At 40.4% G+C, this 23,608-nt stretch overlaps 1 protein-coding gene and 1 long non-coding RNA gene across 4 annotated transcripts in view; one reads left to right on the top strand and one right to left on the bottom strand.

Moving 5' to 3' along the window:
* LOC140186293 (uncharacterized) overlaps positions 1-16,278 on the bottom strand; it is a 26,554-nt gene extending 10,276 nt beyond the window's left edge. The window contains exons 1-2 of the long non-coding RNA XR_011882832.1: positions 15,897-16,278; positions 8,585-8,881 (exon numbers count right to left, since the gene is read on the bottom strand). This is a non-coding gene — a long non-coding RNA (uncharacterized lncRNA). The remainder of the gene's footprint in view (positions 1-8,584; positions 8,882-15,896) is intronic.
* On the top strand, positions 16,015-23,608 carry zdhhc12a (zinc finger DHHC-type palmitoyltransferase 12a). Of its 3 annotated transcripts, none has more exons than XM_072240380.1 (5): positions 16,015-16,183; positions 19,745-19,881; positions 20,553-20,666; positions 21,798-21,967; positions 22,079-23,608. In XM_072240380.1, exons 2-5 carry the CDS (start codon positions 19,816-19,818, stop codon positions 22,392-22,394), a joined length of 666 nt encoding a protein of 221 aa, XP_072096481.1. In that variant the 5' UTR covers positions 16,015-16,183; positions 19,745-19,815; the 3' UTR covers positions 22,395-23,608. The 3 variants fall into 3 exon arrangements, with proteins under 3 accessions (XP_072096481.1, XP_072096479.1, XP_072096480.1); XM_072240378.1 differs by having other exon boundaries at positions 16,015-16,309; XM_072240379.1 differs by having other exon boundaries at positions 16,016-16,309; positions 21,801-21,967.

Here is a 23,608-nt window from a genome sequence, read left to right as displayed (position 1 = left end):
GTAAGATTCACTTGCCATGTCTAAAAAGGTCATCAAATTGTGCTGTTTGTGGTAACTAGCTGTGTGTAATTTAGCTGTTTAATTTCCTAGATTTGCAACTATACAGTATTTCAAAATACTTCAGAGGCTGTTATGACTTTAGAGAGTGTGGAAGATATTGTATAAATAGAGCACTATTTATTTCCCTTTAATTCTCTTTTGGAACTTCAAACTTAACTAGAGCTGCAGTGAAACTCTCCAGCTGAAAGACTGACCTACCTTGGTGCAATTCTTCAAGATACTTGGGCTGCTTATCACCTTTTGTTATGTTTTGTAACTCCAAAACATAAAAACTAATTGAAAGGAAAACAAAGGAGCTGGGAATTGCAAGTTTTAACTTATTTTTACTTTAAGAGAGGCATGCACGTATCACATGGTGGTGTGATGACATATGCCTTTTACATATAACCTGCTATGCGCTATTTAAATGAACAAGGACGCTTAATCAAAAGATACATTTACCATATTACTGAAATATTAAATGCACAACACTCCATCCTGCTAGATATAAACTCCCAACTCAATATAGAATGCATCTCAACTTGTATATGGTGGCATCCATTAGTCTCACAGGACCATGGATCTGCGCCTGGAAAGTTCTCCAGGGTGCAGGCCTGGGCAAGGTTGTATGGAAGACTGGCAGTTGCCCATACAGCAAGTCTCCCCTCTCCATGACACTGATGTTGTCCAAGGAAAGGGCAAGAGCCGATACAGCTTGGCACCAGTGTCATCGCAGGAGTTGCCAGAACGAGGTTGAAGGCAACTGCCTTAGGGACTCCAGCTCTGGATTTGTACTCAGGGTTTACTCCTGAAGCCTTTCCCATGAGTGGGTATGGCCGCAAAGCAGCAGAGGTTTGAAATCAGAGTTTTCCCTCTCTTAGATGGACTGCCTTCCCAGGCTGACGAGCTCCATCTATCATCTATACGGTATACTGTATAATAAAACCACTATATAGGCATCCACAGCATAGTAAATTTTAAATATACCCATTCAGTCCTAAAGATTTAATCGCTGTAGAGGCTTTCTTACTCTTGTGATGTGAAGTCTTTGCAAGTGGGACTTGTGGCTGTGAAACAATCTCAGGTTCTGGGGCCTCCTCCATTGTGTTTGTAGGAGGTGGCTCTGGGACTGCAAGAAGTGGTTCTGACAGCTCTGGACACCTTTCTTCTCCTTTTCTCAGCTTTTATTTCAGGATCTACTTCAATCTTCGCTTCTCTCCTTTTCAACTAATTGTCTTTCTTTTTCTTGCCTTTTTCTAGTTTCTTGATTCTCTGAATTTTCTAATTTCTCAAGAAAATAGGTTTTGTTTATTCTCTTCCATTTCCATTGTGCTTTTGTCATCCTCCTCTTTTCCTTTTTCTTCTTTCTAGGATGTGCATCTTGATATTTGGGGGGAAGGTGCAATTAGTCCACTGGAGTATTCTCTTATTAATCCTTCTGTTGCTCCCTTTACAATTTGATTTCTCTTCTTGGTTTTCTCATCCACAACATCTGATGAATCCTGTTTTCATATCTCCATTGACTATTTTCTTTTTGGTCTTCCATTCTTCCACCAGGACTTTGTTCTTTGCATCTACTTTTCCCACTTGAAGCTCATGCAATAACCTTAGATTCTGGTTCTTTATACTCCCAAAAGCTGAACGGTTGCATCTTTCCTGAAGCTCCTTGAACTTTCTTGCAGCTTAAAACCAAGCCACGTTTCGCAAGTAACTTGCCTGATTACCATCAGAAGCTTTCTCAGATATGTTGCCTACAAAAACTGCTTTTGTTGCTTTCACCACTTTCACAATTCCTCTGAGCAGTATGATCCTTCCTTGGTCCAATGTTTTCCAACCAGAGGCGCAGAGTTGGCTCCAACACCTGTTTGCCCTCTGTTGGGTACCAGTTCATGGTGTACAACATGGAGACAGTTTGGCATCATCAAAAACCTTTCTTAATTCACTTTCAGTTGATTCTCCTGCAGGGAATGTGGCATGCAAATTGTGGATGGATCTCCAATCGAATTGTGGTTGTCTCAGCCAATCACGACTCCACAATGCTGGCCTTCCTGTTTTTACCACATTGGCAGTTGTATTTCAGTATTAACATTCTCACCGGGTGTTATCTTTTCTCCAGTATAATTTCTTGTTGGGACATCAACAGGCTTCAGTTCAGTATTTTTGAAATGCTGTTCAAACTCATTTTTTGGAATGACTGAAACAGCTGAGCCAGAGTCCAATTCCATTGTAGTTATTTTGCCATTCACTTTCGCTATAAGCCATATTGATTGTTTATAAACAACAAAAAATTTGGAGATGCTGGAAATCAAAGTAATACACACAAAATGCTGAAGGAACTCAGCAGGCCAGGCAGCATCTGTGATGTTGATGTTTCAGGCCAAGAGTCCTGATGAAAGGTCTTGGCCCAGACTGTTGTCTGTTTGCTCTTTTCCATAGATGCTACCTGACCTGCTGAGTTCCTCCAGCATTTTGTGAGCGTTTCTTATCTATAGTTAGTTTTCATAAATCTCAAGGATACCCAGTCCTGTGTTACTCTGATCATTATCAGATTTTTCATTGACAGCATGCAGATTAGTGCTCTTTTTGAAACTGCAACTTCACTTTTTATCTTTTTCTCCTCTCTGTGCAGTCCATGTCTCTTTTTTTTTGCCTGTTCGGTGTGCTTTTTCCACAGTACTGTATTTGTCAACATGGAGCGGAGCAGGCCGTGGGAGAGGTGTGGGACAGGTGGTAGAGCAGAAGTGGGGGTGTGGCACAGGTGCAGACACACCCAGCCCTGAGACACCAATGTAATTTGATTCCAAACAATTGATTTACTGATCACTACAGAATGTTTCTCCAGTGCTTCCTGTTGTCTCCCTTCTCCTTTCCCCTTTTTCTCAAAAATGATTCCCTTCTCCCTACCCCTTTCCCACTCAGTCCACAACAGAAACCTATATCAGAATCAGATTTATCATTACTCACATATATCATGATTTTTTGTTCTTTTTTTGCAGTAGCAGTACAGTGCAATACATAAAATTACTACAGTACTGTGCAAAAGTGTTAGGCACCCTAGCGATACATATATGTTCCCAAGACTTTTACACAACACTGTATGTGTCCTACTTGTTGCATTTTCTGTAAGCTTCACCTTTAAATCTGCTTTGGTCTGGTGTATGTGAGCCCCTGCCACAGTGGTAACACACTTTGGCCATGCAGGTTTCTGTTTAGATATTGCAATTTTGTTCACAATCACTTCCATTCCTTACTGCAACTCAATTGCGATTCTGCTATGTCCATTGATACAGCTATTTCAACTACTCTTAAATGTAAGTTGTGCTTCAGATTAGGAGCCGTTTTTGAAAACTTTCTTCTAAGATTCCACTAACTAAACTATCTTTTGGTGTATCATTAAGCCCATTACTGAACTGACAATGCTCAGACAAGCTCTTCAATTTAGCCACATATGCCAAAATAGACTCCCTTTTGATTCCGCTTATGAAACATAAAGTGTTCTGCAATCAACAATAGTACTGAGTGTTCCTGCATTAGTTTCACGATATCAGCAAAGCTCTTTTTGGTTTGTTTGGTTGGAGCAGTTAATTTTCTAACCAAACTGCATGCCTTTAAACCCACTGCACTCAGCAAAACTGGCACTCACTTCTCATTGGCTATTTCATTTGCTTCAAAATATCACTCGATTTGCTCAGTATATAACATCCAGATATCTGATGTGTAATCAAACATGTCAATCTTCACGATATTGTCAACCATTTCTGCTCTTTTTATAATTATTGTCACCCAGTACTCACTGTTCATGAACCCATGAATTTGTCTGTCTTCTGCCCTTTTCTTTTTAACTCGAGTGACTTTCTCCCCTTGTGAAGAAAATAAAAATGTGCAGCAATTTTCTATTTAAACTTGAGCGTCTTGCTGCACTTTAACAGGTAGGTTGGCATCTCAGATTCGTTTAAAACATCCTCGTCACTATTATGTTTTGTAACTTGGCCTTTTCTCCTTGGGGTGACGGAGGACGAGAGGTGACCTGATAGAGGTGTTTAAGATGATGAGAGGCATTGATCGTGTGGATAGCCAGAGGCCTTTTTCCCAGGGTTGAAATGGCTAACACGAGGGGGCATAGTTTTAAAGTGTTTGGAAGTAGGTACAAGGGGATGTCAGAGGTAAGTTTTTACACAGAGTGGTGGGTGCTTGGAATGCACTGCTGGCGACAGTGGTAGAGGCGGATACAATAGGGTCTTTTAGAGACTCTTAGGTACATGGAACTTAGAAAATTAGAGGGCTATGCAGTAGGGTAATTCCAGGCAGTTTCTAGAGTAGGTTACATGGTCAGCATAACATCGTGGGCCGAAGGGCCTGTAATGAGCTGTAGATTTCTATGTTCGAAACATAAAAACAACGGAGCTGGGAATGCGAGTCTAACTTTGGTTTTACTTTAAATGAGGTGCACACGTATCACATGGTGGAGTGATAACGTGGGCTATTTATGTACTTTTACATGTAATCCGCAATATATTACTTAAACGAACAAGAATGCTTAATCAAATTATATATTTATAATATTACTGAAATATTAAATACATAACACCTATCACCTGCCACCTTGTACTTCCTCACCTCCTCCCAACTTCTTATTCTGTCTTCTGCCCCCTTCCTTTCCAGTTCTTTGAGGGATCTTTGCTCGAAACATCAATTATTTAATCCTGTCTATAGATGTTTCCTAACTTGCTGAGTTTCTCCAGCATCTCGTGTGTGTTGCATCTACAGAATATCTTATGTTTATGATTTGGGCTGCTTAAACTATTTGCAATTAGGACAAAGGCAAGACATACAGTACTTCATTAAATGGGCAAAAGAAAAAAAATCTGACTTCCTTTTAGTGGGAACATTCTCCACCATAGCAAAAGTGAGGCAGGGTAGTCAACTTCCCAACTTGCAGTCACTAGAAATGGACTGCGTTGCCCTGCCAAACCTATCATCTCATTTACTGTAGAGACAAAATTAATCACTGGTGCTACCTTCTGTACAGCTCCTCCATCTGGCAAATATCTCACTCCTTTTCTTCTTTGTTTTTATATATACAAGGAGTTTCAATTTTTAATGAGGCAGGGATCAGATCTGTTATTTGTACAATACTAGGATGTTCCTGTATTTCACATAAGGCTGTGACACCATTCTGAACCTGAAAAGTGATTGGGTGTCTGCGAGGATTCCAGGGATTGAGTGAAACATGTAATTACATTAGATAAACCAGGGACAAACACAATTGATTATTTTTGTCTGGAAGGTGTGCATCCCATGTCTTTGATACGTAGAAAGCATAAAGATTCAAGCTTTAACTCCCACTCACACAACATTTCCTCCAGATTCTGTTTGAGTTTCTAATTTGTTCTTAAACATGTAAATTATATCCAGGGTTGCTCCACTCTATTGTAGTATTAGGGAGTTATTGGTGTAGTAAAATCAACTAAGGAAGAGTGCCAATTTCCTGAATTCAGAAATCTGTGCTACTTTAAAAGTCAAAGGTTCACTAATTCCATCGAGGGATTTCCTCCAGGAACTGGTCCTGGATCAAAACCAATGTAAAGGAATAGTTAAACTGAGCAAACTTTGATCTGATTCAACCAAGAAAAGAAAAGGTAGAAGGTGGGTGTGGTAGGGAGGCCCAAACCACTTTTTTCAAAAATGTTCTATCACACGGGTCTATTCTCAGACTATTAGTTCCTTGTCACACATATCAATTACTGATTGTGCTACTGGATTCTTAAGAGGGATCTCTTGGTTGAGCACAGACCAAGTCCATCAAAATTAGCTAATACATTGCGTCTAATTACTGCTAACATAAGCAATATAGATTTGTGTGTGTTTATGATGAGAGGATGTTGAAATTTGAATGAAAGGGCAGAGTAGGTGATGCTATTATACATAGTGAATAATTTTACAATACATAACGTTCTCATTTAGATCATTCCACTTCTCCCACTGCTTGTCATATAAAGGTACCCACATGTAATGCTGAGGCTTCATAAGGCATTGGTCAGAATGCATTTGGAGTATTGTGAGCAGTTTTGGGCTCTTTATCTAAGAAAGGATGTGCTGGCATTGGAGAGAGTACAGAGTATTTGATGGCTCTGGGTCTGTACCGTCTGGAGTTTAGAAGAATAGTGAGGGGGAGGGGTCTCATTGAAACCTATTGAATATTGAAAGACTATATCTAAGTGCGATATTTTCAAGAGTGGGGAAGTTTAGGAGCAGAGTGCACAGCCTCTGAATAAAAGGACATCCCTTTAGAATAGAGATGAAGAGACGGTGATGTGATCATTGCCACAGACGGCTGTGGCAGCTAAGTCTTTTGGTATGTTTAAAGTGGAGGTTGATAGGTTCTTGATTAGTATAAGCTTCAAAGGATATGGGGAGAAGGCAGGAGAATGGGCCTGAGAGAGATAATAAATAAGCCATGATGAAATGGCAGAGCAGACTCGATGGACCAAATGGCCTAATTCTGCTCCTGTGTCTTATGGTCTTGTGTCAGACAGATATAAATGAAACAACACAAAACTAGACTTCAGCAATTTTGAAAACCACTGAATTTTAACCTTTGGTAGTTGTAGAATGAACTGGAAAAAAAACCTACAGATTTAGATTATTAGGTGGATGTTAGAATGTTTGTGTATGTCTTTGTTGATCTGAGTTTTATGGTTGCTTATAGAGTGGAATATCAGTATCCTAAAACAGTTGTACATTCATCCTTGCCAACTAAGTATATATTCTTGGACAGCAGACCGTAAGGAGATGTGGTGCTGTTAATGGTGTCATCTTTACATTTCTCTTGCCCAAGGAGACTAATGTTTATAAAAATAAATGACAATAATTCAAAAAGTGCAGTTAATTTTTCTTAATGATCCAGCCAATATTTATCACTCAAGCAACACCAGGAGTAGTAGAAATTTGTTTGTTTTTTGCTTGTTATGCTGTAGGGAAGACAGTAATGATGAGTAGGTTTCAAGGGTACTTGGAGAGTCATCGTGTCATCGTATCATAGAGTCATCATGTCATAGAGCTATACAGCATGGAAACAGGCCCTTCAGCCCAACTGGTCCATACTGACCACAGCAACCTCCCTGCTAGTCCCTGTTGCTTGAACTTGGCCCCTCCCCTCCACATATGCTTCCAAATACCTCTTATATTGTACCTATCTCAACCACCACCTTACAGCTCATTCCAGGTACTCTGTGTAAATTCATTAGCTCTCGACTGTCTTTTTAAGTCTCTCCGCTCTTACTTTTGTATCTGTGTTCTCTAGTTTTGGACTCCCCAATGCTAGGGAAAGGACTATGACCTCCCACCTTCTCCATACCCCTCATGATTGTATATACTTCTATGAGGGTGTCCCTCATTTTCTTGCATTCCAGGGAATAATGATCCAGCCTAGTCAATCTCTCCCTATATCTCAGGCCCCCTAGTCCAGGTGACACCTTGGAAAATCTCTTCTGCACCCTCTCCAGCTTGACAATGTCTTTCCTATAACAGGGCAACCAAAACTGTACACAGGTGTCCAAGTGTAGGCTCACCAATGACTTGTATAACTGCAATATAATGTCCCAATTCCGGAACAGATGCCCTGACTGATGTAGTCCAGTATGTTCAGTGCTTTCTTCAACATCCTGTCAGCTTGCACGCCTGCTTTCAGAGAACTGCACACTTGTACTCCCAGGCCCTGCTGTTCCACAGCACTTGGCAGTGCCCTGCTAGTCACTGTATAGGTGAATGTCCAAAAGGCACCGCCTCACAGTTATCTCAGTTGAAATCCATTTGCCCATCCCCTGAACTTATCAAGATCTCTTTGCAATTCACTGTAACCTGTTTCACTATCAACCACCCCCTGATTTAATATCATCAACAAACTTGCTAAATGTGCCACATCCAAATTATTTGCATCCATAATGAATAACAGAGTTTTCAACACTGACCGCTGGTACTTAAATTGATCTAAAGTGCTTTCCTTGTGGTAATGAATATAATTTTAATTGCAATGGGCCAGAACCTGCCCCATCGACCTCGGACAAGGTATATGTTCTAATCAACATACAGGTAAAATGAGGTATGATGAGGATTCAGTAAATGTTAACATTCCGTAATACTCAGCTATTACGAAATAGCTATTCAACATCGGCTTTAATGTAATGGTTCAGTAGTAACACTTTCTCAGATGCTGCACACGAGCTTACTCAAAAATATGATACAGAATCAAGGAAGATACAAAGGATAGACTGAAATCTTGATAAAGTGCATGATCTAAATCAGTGTTATAAAAGAAATTGGGTGGGGAAAGAGAGAAGAAGAAAGTAAGAGACATAAGAAGTAAGGGAGGGAATTCCCAGGTTTAGGTCCAGGAAAACGTACTGTTCCTAATAATGGTGTCTGCTCAAGGCCTGAACTGATGGTTTGTCGGTCCTAAGAAGTTTACAGAATTTAGGGGGAGTTCTGGAGGGATTTTATATCACTGAAGCAACCATAACCCCAATTAATCTGGTCTGGTACTTACAACGTTTATATTGACAGCAATCTAATCATTTTTTTAAAGTCGATTCAGAATTATATCCCGATCACCTGTCGAAACATTTCAATCCGGTTCCGAGAATCCAACCCGGCTCTTTTCTGATACCAATCGAGGCAGAATTCTTCACATTCCCCGAGGAGACCCAACTTGCAGTAATAGCAGCGAACAAGTTAAAGACAGGCGGTCAAATAAACCCAGGACTACATCTTGTAGCTAGTTCTTTTAGAAGAATAGTCCCCTTTCCTTTCCCCAGCAGGTGAGTGTGTTGTTGAAGTTTTCTGCCTGGAAAACATAAGGTAAAAGACTTGTCAACGCGACTTTCATTCGGGTGAAGTAAACGGAAAATGCTGTAAATACTTAGTAGATCAGGCTGTGTTTGAATGTAAAAGGCGCTTCGCCTTAAATGTGAACTCTAATTCTCTTTCCACTAAAGCCAAGAATTTACAACATTATCGGTTTTTATTATGTATTTCTACCAACAATTGTATTCAGTGTTTTTAATGTTTCCAACGTTCAAATAACTGTAACCAGAAAATTCCCTCCAGCCTCCAGCTGTGAGTCCGCTCCAAGATCTAAAACTCCTCTTTCTCTCCTCAAAGACCTAGTGACCTGATCCAAGATGCTGACTGGAAGATTAATTTTCCATTGTAAATTGTCCCTAGTGTAGTTGAAGAGTAGAATCTATGAGCTGATGGGAATGGGGGGGGGGGGAGAATATAATGGGAGTAACACACACAAAAAGTGCTGGTGAACGCAGCAGGCCAGGCAGCATCTATAGGAAGAGGTACACTCGACATTTCGAGCGGAGACCCTTCGTCAGGACTCGTAAGATTACTGTAAGTGGGTGACTGAAGGTCAGCATGGAACTGAAGAATGTGTTTCTATGATACATGACCTCACTACTCTGTGGCCTTCGGTAGAGAAGGCTGCACTGTGAATACCAAATGCAACATACTAAACTGGAAGAGGTATTATTGGGCTATTACTTCACCTGGTCCATGCCGACCACAGCAACACCCCCCCCCCCACCCCCGCTAGTTCCTGTTTGGATCCCTGAATGGCGGAAGGGAAGATGTAAAAAGACAGGATGCTCTGGAGCAGAAGCAGGTTTGGAGTTGAGCCAGAGCATTGTGGAGGAACAGCCTCTTTTGGATAGCGTAGACAGGAGAGAAGATAGCTCAAATTATAGAGGATGATCCATGAAACATTAAAGAGGAGAACCCTATCTTTGTACTAGGTAGGAGGCAAGGTATTGAGAACAGAGGTGATAAATATGGAATAGATCTGATTAAAAGTTCTGATGAGGAAAATGGAGTGGCCTTTGAATCAAAAACTTATTTGAACTAATTGTAGCTAATCCAACATAAAATCTAATTACTTAGATTATAGCCCATAGCAGGGTCATCATGATGTCACAGAGAGAAAATCTGAAGACTGATGAAAACTTGGCTCTGATGAAAGATCTGGAGGATCGCCTAAGGATTCAAATTGACAAACTGGAGCACTTGAGACTTTCCATCGCTGAGGTAACACGTATTTTATTTGAAGAAAGCCCTTAGGGTGGAGTCATCGGGACGCCGTCATGACAGGTTTTTTTAGCAGGCTTTCTTATTTTTACGCTCAATGTATTATTCTGAGCTCAACGCTCAACCCAGCACGGATGGAAAGCGTGCAAGGGAGCCGGCTGCATTTGAACTCAGGAGCCTTCGCTCCGAAGTCCGGCGCTGATGCCACTACGCCACCAGCCAGTCAATACAGTACTTTATTTTCCTTTCAATTACTTACCACGGTTTGCTACACTCCTGTGGTAGGGGAGGTCAAAATCCATCACACCATTCCAAAAGTATGAATTTGATTCCTTCCTCTATTGAGAGATGTTAATATAGCTAGGGGACATATTGTCACTACTCTTCTCCTCTAGTTGGGTAGGAATAACTGAAGTTGGGGTCAATTTAGCATCAGTTGCATACTTACTCAAGTCAGTATATCTGGGGTTCAAGCCCCTCCCCAGGGCCTTCAATACACCAGTACAAACCCAGATCAATCCCCCATTCTTCAAAATGACATTAAGCTGAGATCCTCCTACGCTTCCCATTTTCAGTAAAGCATTAAGCTGAAGTGCCTTTTCAGGTGGAAGCAAAGGATACACTGCATTAGTCTGGCTGCATCATGGCTTCGTATAGAAACACCAATGCATTTGAATGGAAAATCCAATAAAAGGTAGTGGATTCGGCCCAGTACATCATGGGTAAAGCCCTCCCAACCATTGAGCACATCTACATGAAATGCTGTCATAGAAAAGCAGCATCCATCATCAGAGATCCTCACCACCCAGGCCAAGCTCTTTTCTCACTGCTGCCTTCAGGTAGAAAGTATGAGTGCCTCAAGACTCGCACCATCAGGTTCAAGAACAGTTAGTACCCACAACTGTAAGGCTCTTGAACAAAGGAGAATAACTACGCTCCCTTGCCCATCCATTGAGATGTTCCCACAACCAACGCTCTCACTTTAATTCTCTTTATCTTGTTATTTCATGTTCTTGTTATTTATTGCTATTTATTTACTCATATATTTACATTCACAGTTTGTTGTCTTCTGCATTCCAATTGATCTTTCACTGATCTCATTTTATGAGGGGTGATAGATAAGTTCGTGGCCTAAGGTAGAAGAAGTCAATTTTAGAAAACCTAGCACATTTATTTTTCAACATAGTCCCCTCCTACATGTACACACTTAGTCCAGCGGTCATGGAGCATACAGATCCCTTCTTTGTAGAAGTGGTCCACAGCAGGGGTAATTGATAACTTTGTGGCCTGAGGTAGAAGGAGATGAGTTATTAACTTCAAACTTTCTGCATTATCACTCAAAGTGTTGAACTGCACGTGCATGTAATGAGAGCACCTTGAACCTCCAGGTGGTCCATAGCAGGGGTGATTGATAAGTTCGTGGCCTAAGGTAGAAGGAGATGAGCTGTACGGCTCTCGTTACATGCACGTGCAGTTCAACTCTTTGAGTGAAAATGCAGGAAGTTTGAAGTTAATAACTCATCTTCTACCTTAGGCCACGAACTGATCAATCACCCCTCGTAGTTACCGTCAATAGATTTTAGTATGCCCACAAGGAAATGAACCTCAGGGTTATATGTGGTGATATATATACACACTCTGATAATAAAATGTACTTTGAACTTTGAAGCACAGTGGAGCTGTCATTGGGATCTTGACTAATATTAATCCCTGAAACAGCTTCAGTAAATAAAGCATTATCTGGTGATATACTGCCTCTCTCTCTCTCTCTCTCTCTGTGCATGATTTCAAGTGGGAGCCTAACAGGGACAAGGCATGCATTGTATTGAAAGTAATTGGACTAGAGTCGTAACATGTTGTTGTATAGAAGCATTCCATTCTGCTCACTTTGTCCGTGCCAACTGTATGGAAGTCATCCCGTTAGCTCCCACACTCCTGGTCTTTTTTACATGGTGGAGGATGCTTTTACTTTTCTCCTATTGATCCAATTCTTTTCTGAGTGTTGCTGAATCGGCATCCGTACCACCATTCGGACAAATAACACAGACAATCCATTGATTCGCTCTAAATTATTTCATGGGCTTGGAGATAATTTTGCTGAATTGCAGCCTCTAAGAATGATGCTCCAGCTACTAAAATTGTTGTGGTAGAGTTGAGGGACAAATTTTACTTTGCTTCACTATGTTTGAAACTCTTGTTCTGTGTGTTCCTGCAATTCAGGCCACATCTCCCAGCAGCGAGACTGGCTTTGATTTTATCCAGGAATCCAATGATGACCTGAAGCTACTGATCATGGACCATGGGGACTGGCTGGCAAGAATGAACGAACGAATGGAGACACTCCAAATGAACACAGCAGTGTTTATACAGGTTAGAGGAAATTGTGATGTCTTGAGTTGAGGTACAAGTTATAAAATACTTTGTTTAGCCTATCCTCCCAATCACATTCTATTCCCACAATGTGACGTAGTGCAGATCATGGAGACAACCTACAACTTGTATTTCTTTTCTCAGTCCCCTAAAAATTTTACAGTAAGCTATCTAAGAATATAAGTAGACGGGTGACTGAAGCTAGGTCAGATCTTTGTTTTATGGAGTATCTTTAAGGCAGAGAGATTAGGGGACAAGTTTCATAGCTTACACTGTACGGATCAAAGAAAGAGACTGGAATTGAAGGATTGCAGAAATCTCAAAGGCTTCTGGGGCGGGAGGAACTACCTCACTAACAGATCTACAGTTAACATCATGAACTGTTCGTTTTTAATATTACATAGAATATTTTCATATAAGCTTATATAGAAAGCTCCAGGTGTTTCTGTAGACAAAGATAGAAACGCCATTTAGCATAATTCATATAGAGATATTCGATCTATTTGTCTCTTACTCCTATTACAGAATGTTGTGTGTCACTTTTAGGCGGGGGGGGAGTGGAGGTTAACGTGATAAAATCTGCCACCTAGAAATGTAATCCTTATACCTTCACAGCAAGTCTGAACTACATCAGAATACCTACAGTATCTTTTAGATCTTAAGTATGTATAATGCAGTCACTGGAATTTTCTATAATGTGATGTGACTTCATTGAAATATAATACTTCTCTGGGGCTTGATGGGTTAGGTATTGAGTCTGCGTGACATCTAGAAACAGGGAGCGTAGTTTTGGAATATGGGTCAACCAGTTAGACTCAGGAAGAGGAGAAACTACTTTACTCAGAGGATTGCAAATCTGTGGAACTCTCCTCTTGGATGAGTGTGAATGCTCAGCTGCTTGATCACTGGGTGCTTAGACTCCTAAGGGGAATCACTGGATATGGGCATTAAGCAGGAATGTAGAAGTCAGGCACAGGATCAGGAGGATCTTATTAAGTGGGAAAGCATATTCAAGGCCATCATAATGCCCACTTGTCTTTCTACTTAAAAATGCAACCCCATTGCGGACGTGTGGCATGTATAACGTGAACAGTAGAGTTATTATGGTCACAAAGTAGACTGCATCTTATAAGTTTCCTTGGAGTGTAAGTGTTTTTAATGTAATATTGTATTTCAGATGAACACAAAACCTCGGATTTGGAATAATAAACAATCCACCAAGCGCTACAATCGTTGGCCAAAGTCAACAAACGCAGATGACACACGCTCAGAAATAGGGTGGTCCCCAGCGAGAACCCGGAGAAACAGTGATGCTGCATCTGAGATGTCATGCGCTTGGTAAAAGCCTGAAATCTTCAACCACCATCTCCCCCTACTGTCTACGGTCTGGAAGTAGGGCGAAGGGATTGCAGGGGTGGAATCTAAGGCACCCCAACACATTCCTGCTCATTAACTGTTCCAAACTTTCCAGACTCATTGTTCTAAAGGGTTTCCTTTTTGTAACTGACTCAATACCTCCAACATCAAGTTACTGTACATTCTCATTTTGGTTGTGTTGTAATAAGGGTCAGCCATAATCCCTGTCAGGTCACTGATTCAAATGCAAACCTAGATCCAAGCTATCATTCTTGGTCCTATAATGAAGAACTGTACCATGGTTAGAGGCACTCACTGTCTTTTAGAGACATTAAACTTTACTTCTAAGGAAAAAAACTGAGGAATTCTCTGCAGTATCTTGGCCAACATTCATCCCTCAACCAGCAAAATTTTTTAAAATTTTGTCATTATCAGATTGCTCATGTGGATCTTGGCTGTGCACAAATTAGCTGCTACATTTCATACTTTACAGAGACTATAATCCAAAAAAAATTAGGAACTGTGATTGACTCTGCAAGGTGAGATATTCAAGGTGGAGACCGAAGAAATTGGAAAAGGAACCAAGATAGTGCTGGAAATGTCTGCTTTTATTTTTCTCTCTCTCAAAAACAATATAATAACTTGACAATTCATTTTGGTTTTGAGGGATAAAATATTAGCTACAACAATGGGGTATTACTCTTCCTCCTATTCAAAATAATACCCTGGACTCAGACTCTTCTACATTGACATGACAGGGTAGATGGGGCCTCTGTTTAAGAGACAGCTCAGCCAGTAGATCAATACTTCCTCAGTAGCACATTGAAGTCTTGCTCTTTATAGTTTGATTGTCTGAAATGGCGCTGCTAGGAGATTCAATAAATACTTGGAAAGGGAAAAGGCTATAGCATACAACAGAAGTTGGACAAATTGGATTAATGTGTGTTTGGGGGGAGTGAAAATAATCAGAATAATTATAATAATATGTCAAATTATACTGTTCTGTACCGAACATATATCCTGAACATAACAGTTTTTGTTCACCAATGTATGAATGCCTCCTTTTCTCACAAAAAAAAAGTTTTACCAGGAGGATATCTTGCATTATATTTCAGCTAAATTGATCAGTTTGGGTGGATCATAAAATAGCATTTAATTTGTAGGGTATTTTGATGTAAATTAACAATCTGCATCTTATGACAGAAAAATGCTCTTAGATGATAAAAACTATAACCAAATACTTAAAATTATTTTTATTAGCAGACTTTGTAAAATGAATATGCATTTGTAATACAGCAATAAACAATATACAAAGTTCTCATAACTATTAACAAAGTTTCATACTGCATTATTCATATACAAGTCATCACTAGATTCTCTGTGAACCCATTAATGTCCTGAGATTCTGATGATTCCAGAGAAAAGGGTGGCTGCTCAGCTGGGAGAGGGGTAGATTTTGTGGCCGGCGCTGTGTTGCATGTCTCAACGTGTAGTAAATCAGTTCTTTTGTCTCCTCTGGTCAAGAAAGTTCTCTGAAACACACTTCAAAAACATCCCTTCCTATCCTTTTACGTAATCAAAATTTTTATTGAGCTATTTGAATCATCATCACTACTTCACAGCTTTTATGCAGTCACCAATTTGCATTTCAATATCCAATTAATTGCCTGAGGAAAAAATCCATGAGTATTTTAAACATCTGTACTACCTAACTCCAAAGAGATTCTCCAGAGATATAGCCACTGCAAATATGTTCAACCAATTCCATCCTTATACCTCCTTGCCTGACAAAATATGTACCTTCACATACTTTGAACCCATTCCCTTTTTAAGCTAAGTGGTAATTGCCAAAAACATCAGTCAGACGTGGTCCATTACGCCAGTCTCGTTTAATGCATACAGTATCTGAGACTTGGAGCGTATTTATGTAAACATATTTCAGACCCTCGGTACAGTTCTACTGAAAATCTTTCTAGTTTCTTTTTGTGGCACTGTCTCTGTCAAACCTTTCATACTACTGTACCTTCGCCTCATAATTTACTTACGCTCCCAACACTTGCGTTGAACGATACTGAAGATCCGGTGATCGGGAGGAGCAGAGTCCGGTACTGGTTTTACCTCCAACCAGCCTGTCATCCGCACCAATAAGAAGCCGTCTTACTGTCTCCCTGGGAGACTGTCAAAAGATCGAGTCCTCCCCTCAGCAGGGCTGTTCGCAGCTTCCGTTCTAGTTATTTTTTCCCTGCTTTATCCCCGACCCTTTCTCCGCTAATGCAGAGTGTGAGGGGGGATCGCGGCGCCGAGACGATGCGGTAGCGTAAGCAGAGGGCCGGTGAGTGGATAGCCGACATTTAGTCGGGAATGTTCCGGAAGGTTCTCTCCGCCGGCTTCCTGGTACGGGCCCTTCACGCGGCGCTGACATGGGCGGTGACGTTGGTTCTCTTCCTGTACAACACGGGTGAGGTCATCATTAGGTCGTACCACAGGTGTGTGGGGGGGGGGGAACTTCACAGATAACCGCGCTGTGTAAATGTAAAACTTGTGGATGCACTAAACGCGGCGGCTTGTGAACGAACAGATTGAAGAAAAACTCTACTCTAAATTGACCCTCTCTGTACTTCATAAACTTTTGTGTACCTTCACTGGGTTTCTTCTCGGCCCCCTCCACACAGCCTGTTCGGTCTCTCTTCATTGTAACTCCCCACCAGGAGAACCCCAGTCAGTTTGAAGACACGAGTAGCTGCAGATACTGGAACAAAGTAAAAACAAACTGCTGGACGAGTCCAGATGAAAGGTCTCAACCTGAAATTCGACTGTCCATTTCCCTCTACAGACGCTGCCTAATATACTGAGTTCCTTTTTCAGTTTGATAATATAGTAGATCCTGGTAAATTTTCTCTGCTCTCGTCCATGCCTCTTAAAAATTTGCTTTCCACATGACTCCTCGATGCATCTTTGTCCCTTCTGCTGGTGCTTGGGCTCCAAAACCTGACATGAAACTCCCCACAGATGTCCCTGTGAATTCGTACATGTTGCTGAGAAGCAACCTAAGACTGAACTATCCTGCAATACCTTTAACTTTTAAAAAGTCCTTTAATCCAAGAATAAAATAATTGCCTTTTAATATAAGATCATAGTTACCAAATTAAAGAATACTAATCAATCAACTGATCAATAAACAAGACCATCTCGCATTTTGTTTGTTGCTTCAGACTTGTGCCTCGACTCTACTGATCACCTTGTCTTTAATTTAGCTTAAACCATAGTTGTAAAGGAAATCCTCATTCTGGTCTTTCTTACCAATCGACTGCCTCCTGAATTGTGATCTCGCCTCCCATCCTGTATCCTGCCTTCGTGACGTGACAGGTAGACCCTCCTCCTCTACTTGCTGTAGCCAGCTGTAAATTTCATTACAGCTCCTTTTGAATTTATAAACCAATCATCGCTTCCTGTACCCTCACAGCCAGCTCCTCCTGCCCTACTACTGCCAATTTCGAGCACTCAAGAAGTGGAAATATCTGCACTATATTTTAACATATTTTTGAAACTGCCTTATTTCACAAAAGAAATTCAGAAGGCTTGTCACATGCTTGTTTGCATCTTAAAAAAAATCTTTCCCTGATTAAAAGGTGCCGGGTGACATTATTCTGAAAGAATGGAAAGTTTGTGTTTAAGTGGGATCTGTACATAGTATTATATTATTACCTATATAAAATAAAAGCAATCCATTCTGTTCATACAGGTATTATTTGCGCACCACATGAACCTCCTTCCATTTTCCCCTGGCAAAATCTATTGGTGCAACTCACTGTTCTCTTCTCCATCATGCTTGTCCAGCCTCCTCTTGAATGCATCTTTGTTCAACCATTTCCTCTAGCAGTGAGTTCAGAATCAGAATCAGGTTTGATATCACTGGCATATGCCATGAAATTTATTGTTTTGGGGCAGTGATACAGTACACAAAAAGTGATAAATTACAATAAGAAATACATACACTGTATATAAAATAAAAATCAGTAAGTAGTGCAGAAAGAGCAAAAAAATAGCGAGGTAGTGTTCACTGTCCATTCAGAAATCTGATGGCAGAGGGGAGGAAGCTGTTCCTAAAACGTTGAGTGCGTGTGTTCAAGCACCTGTACCTCCTCCCTGATGGTACCAATGAGATATTTATATAGTCAACACATGGAAATATTCTGTCTGTAAGCTCCTTTCATAATTTTAAAAACTACCATTAGATGAACTCTCAGTCTTTTCTCAAAAGACACCATTCTGTTTATTCTTTCTTGTGGGGGAGATCTGTGTGGCATTTGCTACTGATGGCTGGGGCCAACATACAAGAGTGGTGTTAAATCATTGCAACTCTAGTTACATTGCAATTTAAATAAGTACACCCCCCACCCTTTTTCTCCTACCTTTCATCTACCTGTGTTGAACTTCACAACCAATGTCTTCAGATGGTATCATCTGTAAATTTAGAAAATTTTTGATTGCAGAGCCAAAGTTATTCATGTAAATTTTGTTCAGGAATAATCTCAGATAAAAATGATGAAATCTACCACAGACATCCCACCCTACAAAAACTCATTTCAGGGAGGTAGCAGCCCCTTCCGCCGCAACCCCATATCACCCCCCACCCCGGTTGACCTCCAAGGGTGTATGTAATACTTTGTTTAGTGATTTTGTCTAATCTGTAAACCAAGTTGGGTATATGCAGAAAATGTGACATTAAAATATGTACTTATATTATATTATCATGTTTATTATTACAACTTTAAGCAAGTCTATAGGGAGTTTGGCGTCATCACATAGGACATCAATAGAGTAGCTCCTTAGCAGCTGGCCAGCTAGTTTAAATAACATTAGCTACGCTAATGAACGAATGACACCTGTTAAACTCACCTCAACATGTCTTTTACATTTTAACACACTATAGGCAATAGAAAAGTCGCTGATGCAAACAGTGCAGCGAGCAACACTGTCATTATTTTTGAGGTCGACTGTAAAGCCCGCCCACAGAGAAAATTGATAGGTCTACTTAGCACAAAGAGAGTCCAATCAGGATGCTCGCTCTCCCTCTCAAAAAAAATCGATTTACGGGACATTGTGTATAATTTCCAGGCATCAGGGAGCCACTATCAATATGCGGGAGACTCCCGGAACTTCCGGAAGAGGTGGGATGTCTGCTACCATTATCTTCCTCTGCCAGTGTAGCCTTTAGCCATCTGAGGAAAGAGCATTTGTGATAAAACCTTCAGCATGTAGCTCAGGGTCCACATATAAACATTGTTCTCCGCTCTCCTGTGTGCATCTGAGACACATACAACCTCTAGCAGACTCTTCAAATGCCACCTGCTGTCTTTACAAAGCTCTCTGAATCCATCAACAGTACATTGACCAACATTAGTGTCCTCTCCTGTGTCAATCCTAGCATTAAAGCTCGAATTACACTAAGCTGACTCCACTATTGCTTCCCTGACACCAGAAACCTGAACTAGACTCCGACAAAAAAAAATTCGAAGGTGTTCTTAAAGTCTCTGAAAAGATTTAATTTCTCCCCAGATTGTAGAAAACTCTGGCCCACGGCCACTTGAAGAAGAGAAGGAGCATTTATAATGACAGGGAAAATCCTTCTGTAACATGCAGAAGCCCAGTGTAAATAATGGAAGATGTACACCACTTCCCAAATTACCCACTGGGCTGCAACCACTTTTAGCAGCTTTTGGCATGTGGGTGCCATATTGGCCTCCTTCGCCAATAAAACCTACAGAACTCGAATGGGAGCACGTCGTTCTTAGTTACAAGAAACTGTTTAAGATGTCCAACTGTGAATAATTTTTATCCATCTTATATTTGTTGCTCAATAAATACAATTCATTCTGATTGTTAATTATAGATCTGAGGCAGAGCGAAGAGCGTGGTGAGTTCCTACAACCAATCACGTTTCTCCTGCTGGTTCTCTGTTCAATGTTACTGTACTTCAGCACTTCCCTCATGGACCCAGGATACGTCACATTTGATGATGAACTAAAGGTAAATCAATCTCTATCTGGCACAAACTGCAGCACGTAGCTGAGGTGATTATTCCTCCACGAGAGCAGCTAAAATTATTATCCTGTAGGAACAGTATTGCTTCATACCTGAAATTATAGGTTACCCCATGTACTGGCTGCTCAGGCAACAGAAATTCGCCCTTACAAAATTCACAGATCACTACACAAGGAATTGAGATACAAAGTTAAATTTGTTCTTGTTGAATTTGTGGTGGGATGGGGGGGTGGGGTTGGAAGTAAATAAATAAACACTATTTATTTTTCAAGTTGTGTTTTTGAGGTATGTGCCAATAACCTTGCTTTGCATTGCAGAAAGTTGTGATATCGACCATTTCCCAGGAATTCAACATCACCATAACATGGTTGTTAGCACTTTGTAAAAGCTATAACGCAGAAATGGGCTATTGGTACTATTCTTCTGTGTTGATCACTTTGCTTTACATGAGATTTCTCCCACTCTTTTTATCTAAACCTATCAGGGTAGTCTTTTGTTCCTTTCACCTTTAAAACTACCCAGATTTAATTTGGTTGAAGTCAATAATATTCACCCTTTTGATTAAAATAAGGACTTTCTGAAATATTGTGCTCTTTATTTTACTTGAATTGAAATTTTCAGTTCCTGAGGATTTTGTTGGTTCCTTGCAAACACAGGTACCTCGATCAAATCAGTGTGTTTGGGATGAGAAGGAGAAGGAGCTGGAGCTGATGGTGCCTGTGATACAGAAAGCCCAGAGACTGAGGCGCTGCGGATACTGCATGGTCCAGGTGGGAATTTCAATTTTGGAAATAGATTTAAATTCTTAACAATACAAACATTTATCATTGCAGAATTCCAAAAGCCTTTCACAGACTATGATTTGCTATGAAAATTAGGGATAAGCAGTGAGGTGCTAACCAGGTCATTGACACCCATGTACTAAAATGAAAATAAAGTAGGGAAGGAAATGATCAGATAATCAGCTTTTAGCGATGCTGTTGAGCAAAAAATATTGGGGAGGACGCCAAACAGAATCTTTCTGCTCTTCTTCAGAGTTTTGCCAAGATCCTTTATATTCATCTTTTAGACATACCAGGGCCTCACTTTAACATTTGAAAGACTGCACCCCAAACAGTAAGGAATGCTCTGTATTTCTTGGCACTAAGTTGTATTAGTAGGTTTTAATGCAATTATTATTATTATTATTGTTGTGGGCACGTGGCCAAGTGGTTAAGGCATTGGACTAGCAACCTGAAGGTCGTGAGTTCGAGCCCCAGCCAAGGCAACGTGTTGTGTCCTTGAGCAAGGCACTTAATCACACATTGTTCTGCGACGACACTGGTGCCAAGCTGTATGGGTCCTAATGCCCTTCCCTTGAACAACATTGGTGTCGTGGAGAGGGGAGACTTGCAGCATGGGCAACTGCTGGTCCTCCATACAACCTTGCCCAGGCCTGTACCCTGGAGAGTGAAGACTTTCCAGGTGCAGATCCATGGTCTCGCAAGACTAACGGATGCCTTTATTTATAATACAATCATTACTATCAATTTTTCTTTATTCCATCCACTTGGAAACTCCTGTGGCTAAGGTGAGTTACTGGAAACAGCAGTTAAATATACATTGATGTTAAATTAGAAGCCTTTTGAGCCTATGTATCATCAATCTTTGTTTTTACTTGGGTACTAATTGACTAGCTATGAATCCATAATACTTTATTTCAAATTTTTAGTATTTACTTTTAATTTTGTAAGTCTGGCTAACTTCTAGGTTGGTACTGTGGAATTTAATTTCTTGCTTGTTCATTTACCAAAAAGAGGCAGAAGACTGACTAATCAAAATTCCATTTTAAACTAGCCTTGACTATTTACTGCACTGTATTTGATTAGAAGATAAATTCTAATGAGTTTCCTCCATTTCAGCAGCAGCCCATGAGGTCTAAACATTGCCAGTCCTGTCAACACTGCGTGCGGCGATATGACCATCACTGTCCATGGATTGAGAATTGTGTGGGGGAGAGAAATCATCGCTTCTTTATGCTCTATCTGACAACACAACTGACTGCCCTGATGTGGGCTTTCCACATTGCGTGGTAAGGATCAGTGTGAATTCTACCACATGGGTTTTATAGTAGAATAGATGCACTCTTGCCTCTGACCAGAAAGCTATTTACTGTACTGTAAATTTTTGCTGTTACTTGCAGGTCTGGATTTTGTACTGAACCCAGATGGAAAGACTGGCTCCGTGTCAACATGTTCCTGCTGCTGGCATTCATCATTATCATCATTTTCACCGTGGTGGTTATGCTGTTGTTGGTATCACACTTGTATCTAGTGTCCAACAACACCACAACTTGGGAATTCATGTCCCGCCATCGTATCTCTTACCTGAAACACTGCAGCTCAGAGGAAAACCCTTTTGATGAGGGCATTCTTAGGAATTTGTGGATGTTTTTTTGCGTGTGTAAGACAGTTACATGGGAAAAGGTTTATTTTCGAGAGGACAATGAGCAGGTTTAGAGAGTGGGTTTTCGTAAATGTGTGATCTCTACTCTATTCATTTTGGTTTTCTGCCTCACTGAGATTGAGTCTGAAGAAAATGTGAACATTATTTATCAAAAACAAAGTGCTTCGTGTGAGAGATTTTCTCCTTAACTGCCAGAGGCAAATGGGAGATAGAGGGCAAAAGGGAGGCAAGATAAGTTGGTACAGCCATTATGGAAGTGGTATGCAAGTTCTTTCCTCTTTCTACTCCATCCCAAATCCGAGTTTTAATTGTGGCTCTAATCAATTGGGGGTGAGGTAATGGGGTGATGGTGGTGGGTTTGAAGGAACTGAAGTAGTTTTCCATGGTCAAAAGTCGCTCAGTACCATTCTGAATAGATATTGAGAAGGAATAAGAGAAGAAAAATTTAAATTAGAATTCTGATTGTGGGTTCTGGATACTTATCACTGTTTAAGATCAATTATTAATGTTAAAGTATACTGATCCTTATTTTAACAAAACACATTAATACAATAATATTTTTGATACTTCAATATGGATATATTGAAACAATAACTTATCACCAATTTTCTAATGGATAATTTTGCAGTCCATATCTAAAATTTAGATTGTATCTGCATTGAATCATTTTTATTCCAGCAAGGATTACTGTATTAATATATAAATATTTACAATGTTAAGAACATTCAATTTTAGCAAAAAAACCTTTTCATAAAATATTCCAATGATGCTTACTACCCAATATTAAGTTTACAAAATTCCTGTAAATATATTTACCTAGGTGTACCAAATTCTTCTGGACAGCATCAGTATTCAAATTCTGCACATTATCAGAAATCAGAACTTTCATCAGCAACGGTTTCATTTGGTAGAGGTAGCAGATACCAAGCCCGCCCCCCCCCCCAAGTCAATGATCGTTAAGATTGTGAAATATTCCTTCATTGTGGTTCAGTACAAGTCCTGAAACAAACTACCTCACAGTACTATGGGAGTATTTTCATTTTGAGAGATTACAGAAGTTCAGAGCTGCCAAGAAAGGTCGATAAATGCAGACCTTGCTGGCAATGCCCACATCCTAAATAATGGACGTATAAAGTCTTACACTTCAGTGCAATACTTATAATTATATACTGCATGATGAAATGCAAAATTAATGTTCCATCCCCAAGAGGATGCAAGAAACAACGGCAATAAATCGAAAGAGCATGGGGGGGGGGGGGGCGCGCGG

This window comes from Mobula birostris, chromosome 22 (genome assembly GCF_030028105.1).
Source record: "Mobula birostris isolate sMobBir1 chromosome 22, sMobBir1.hap1, whole genome shotgun sequence".
Classification (NCBI taxonomy): Eukaryota; Metazoa; Chordata; class Chondrichthyes; order Myliobatiformes; family Myliobatidae; genus Mobula; species Mobula birostris.
This window is presented reverse-complemented; position numbering and strand designations above follow the sequence as displayed.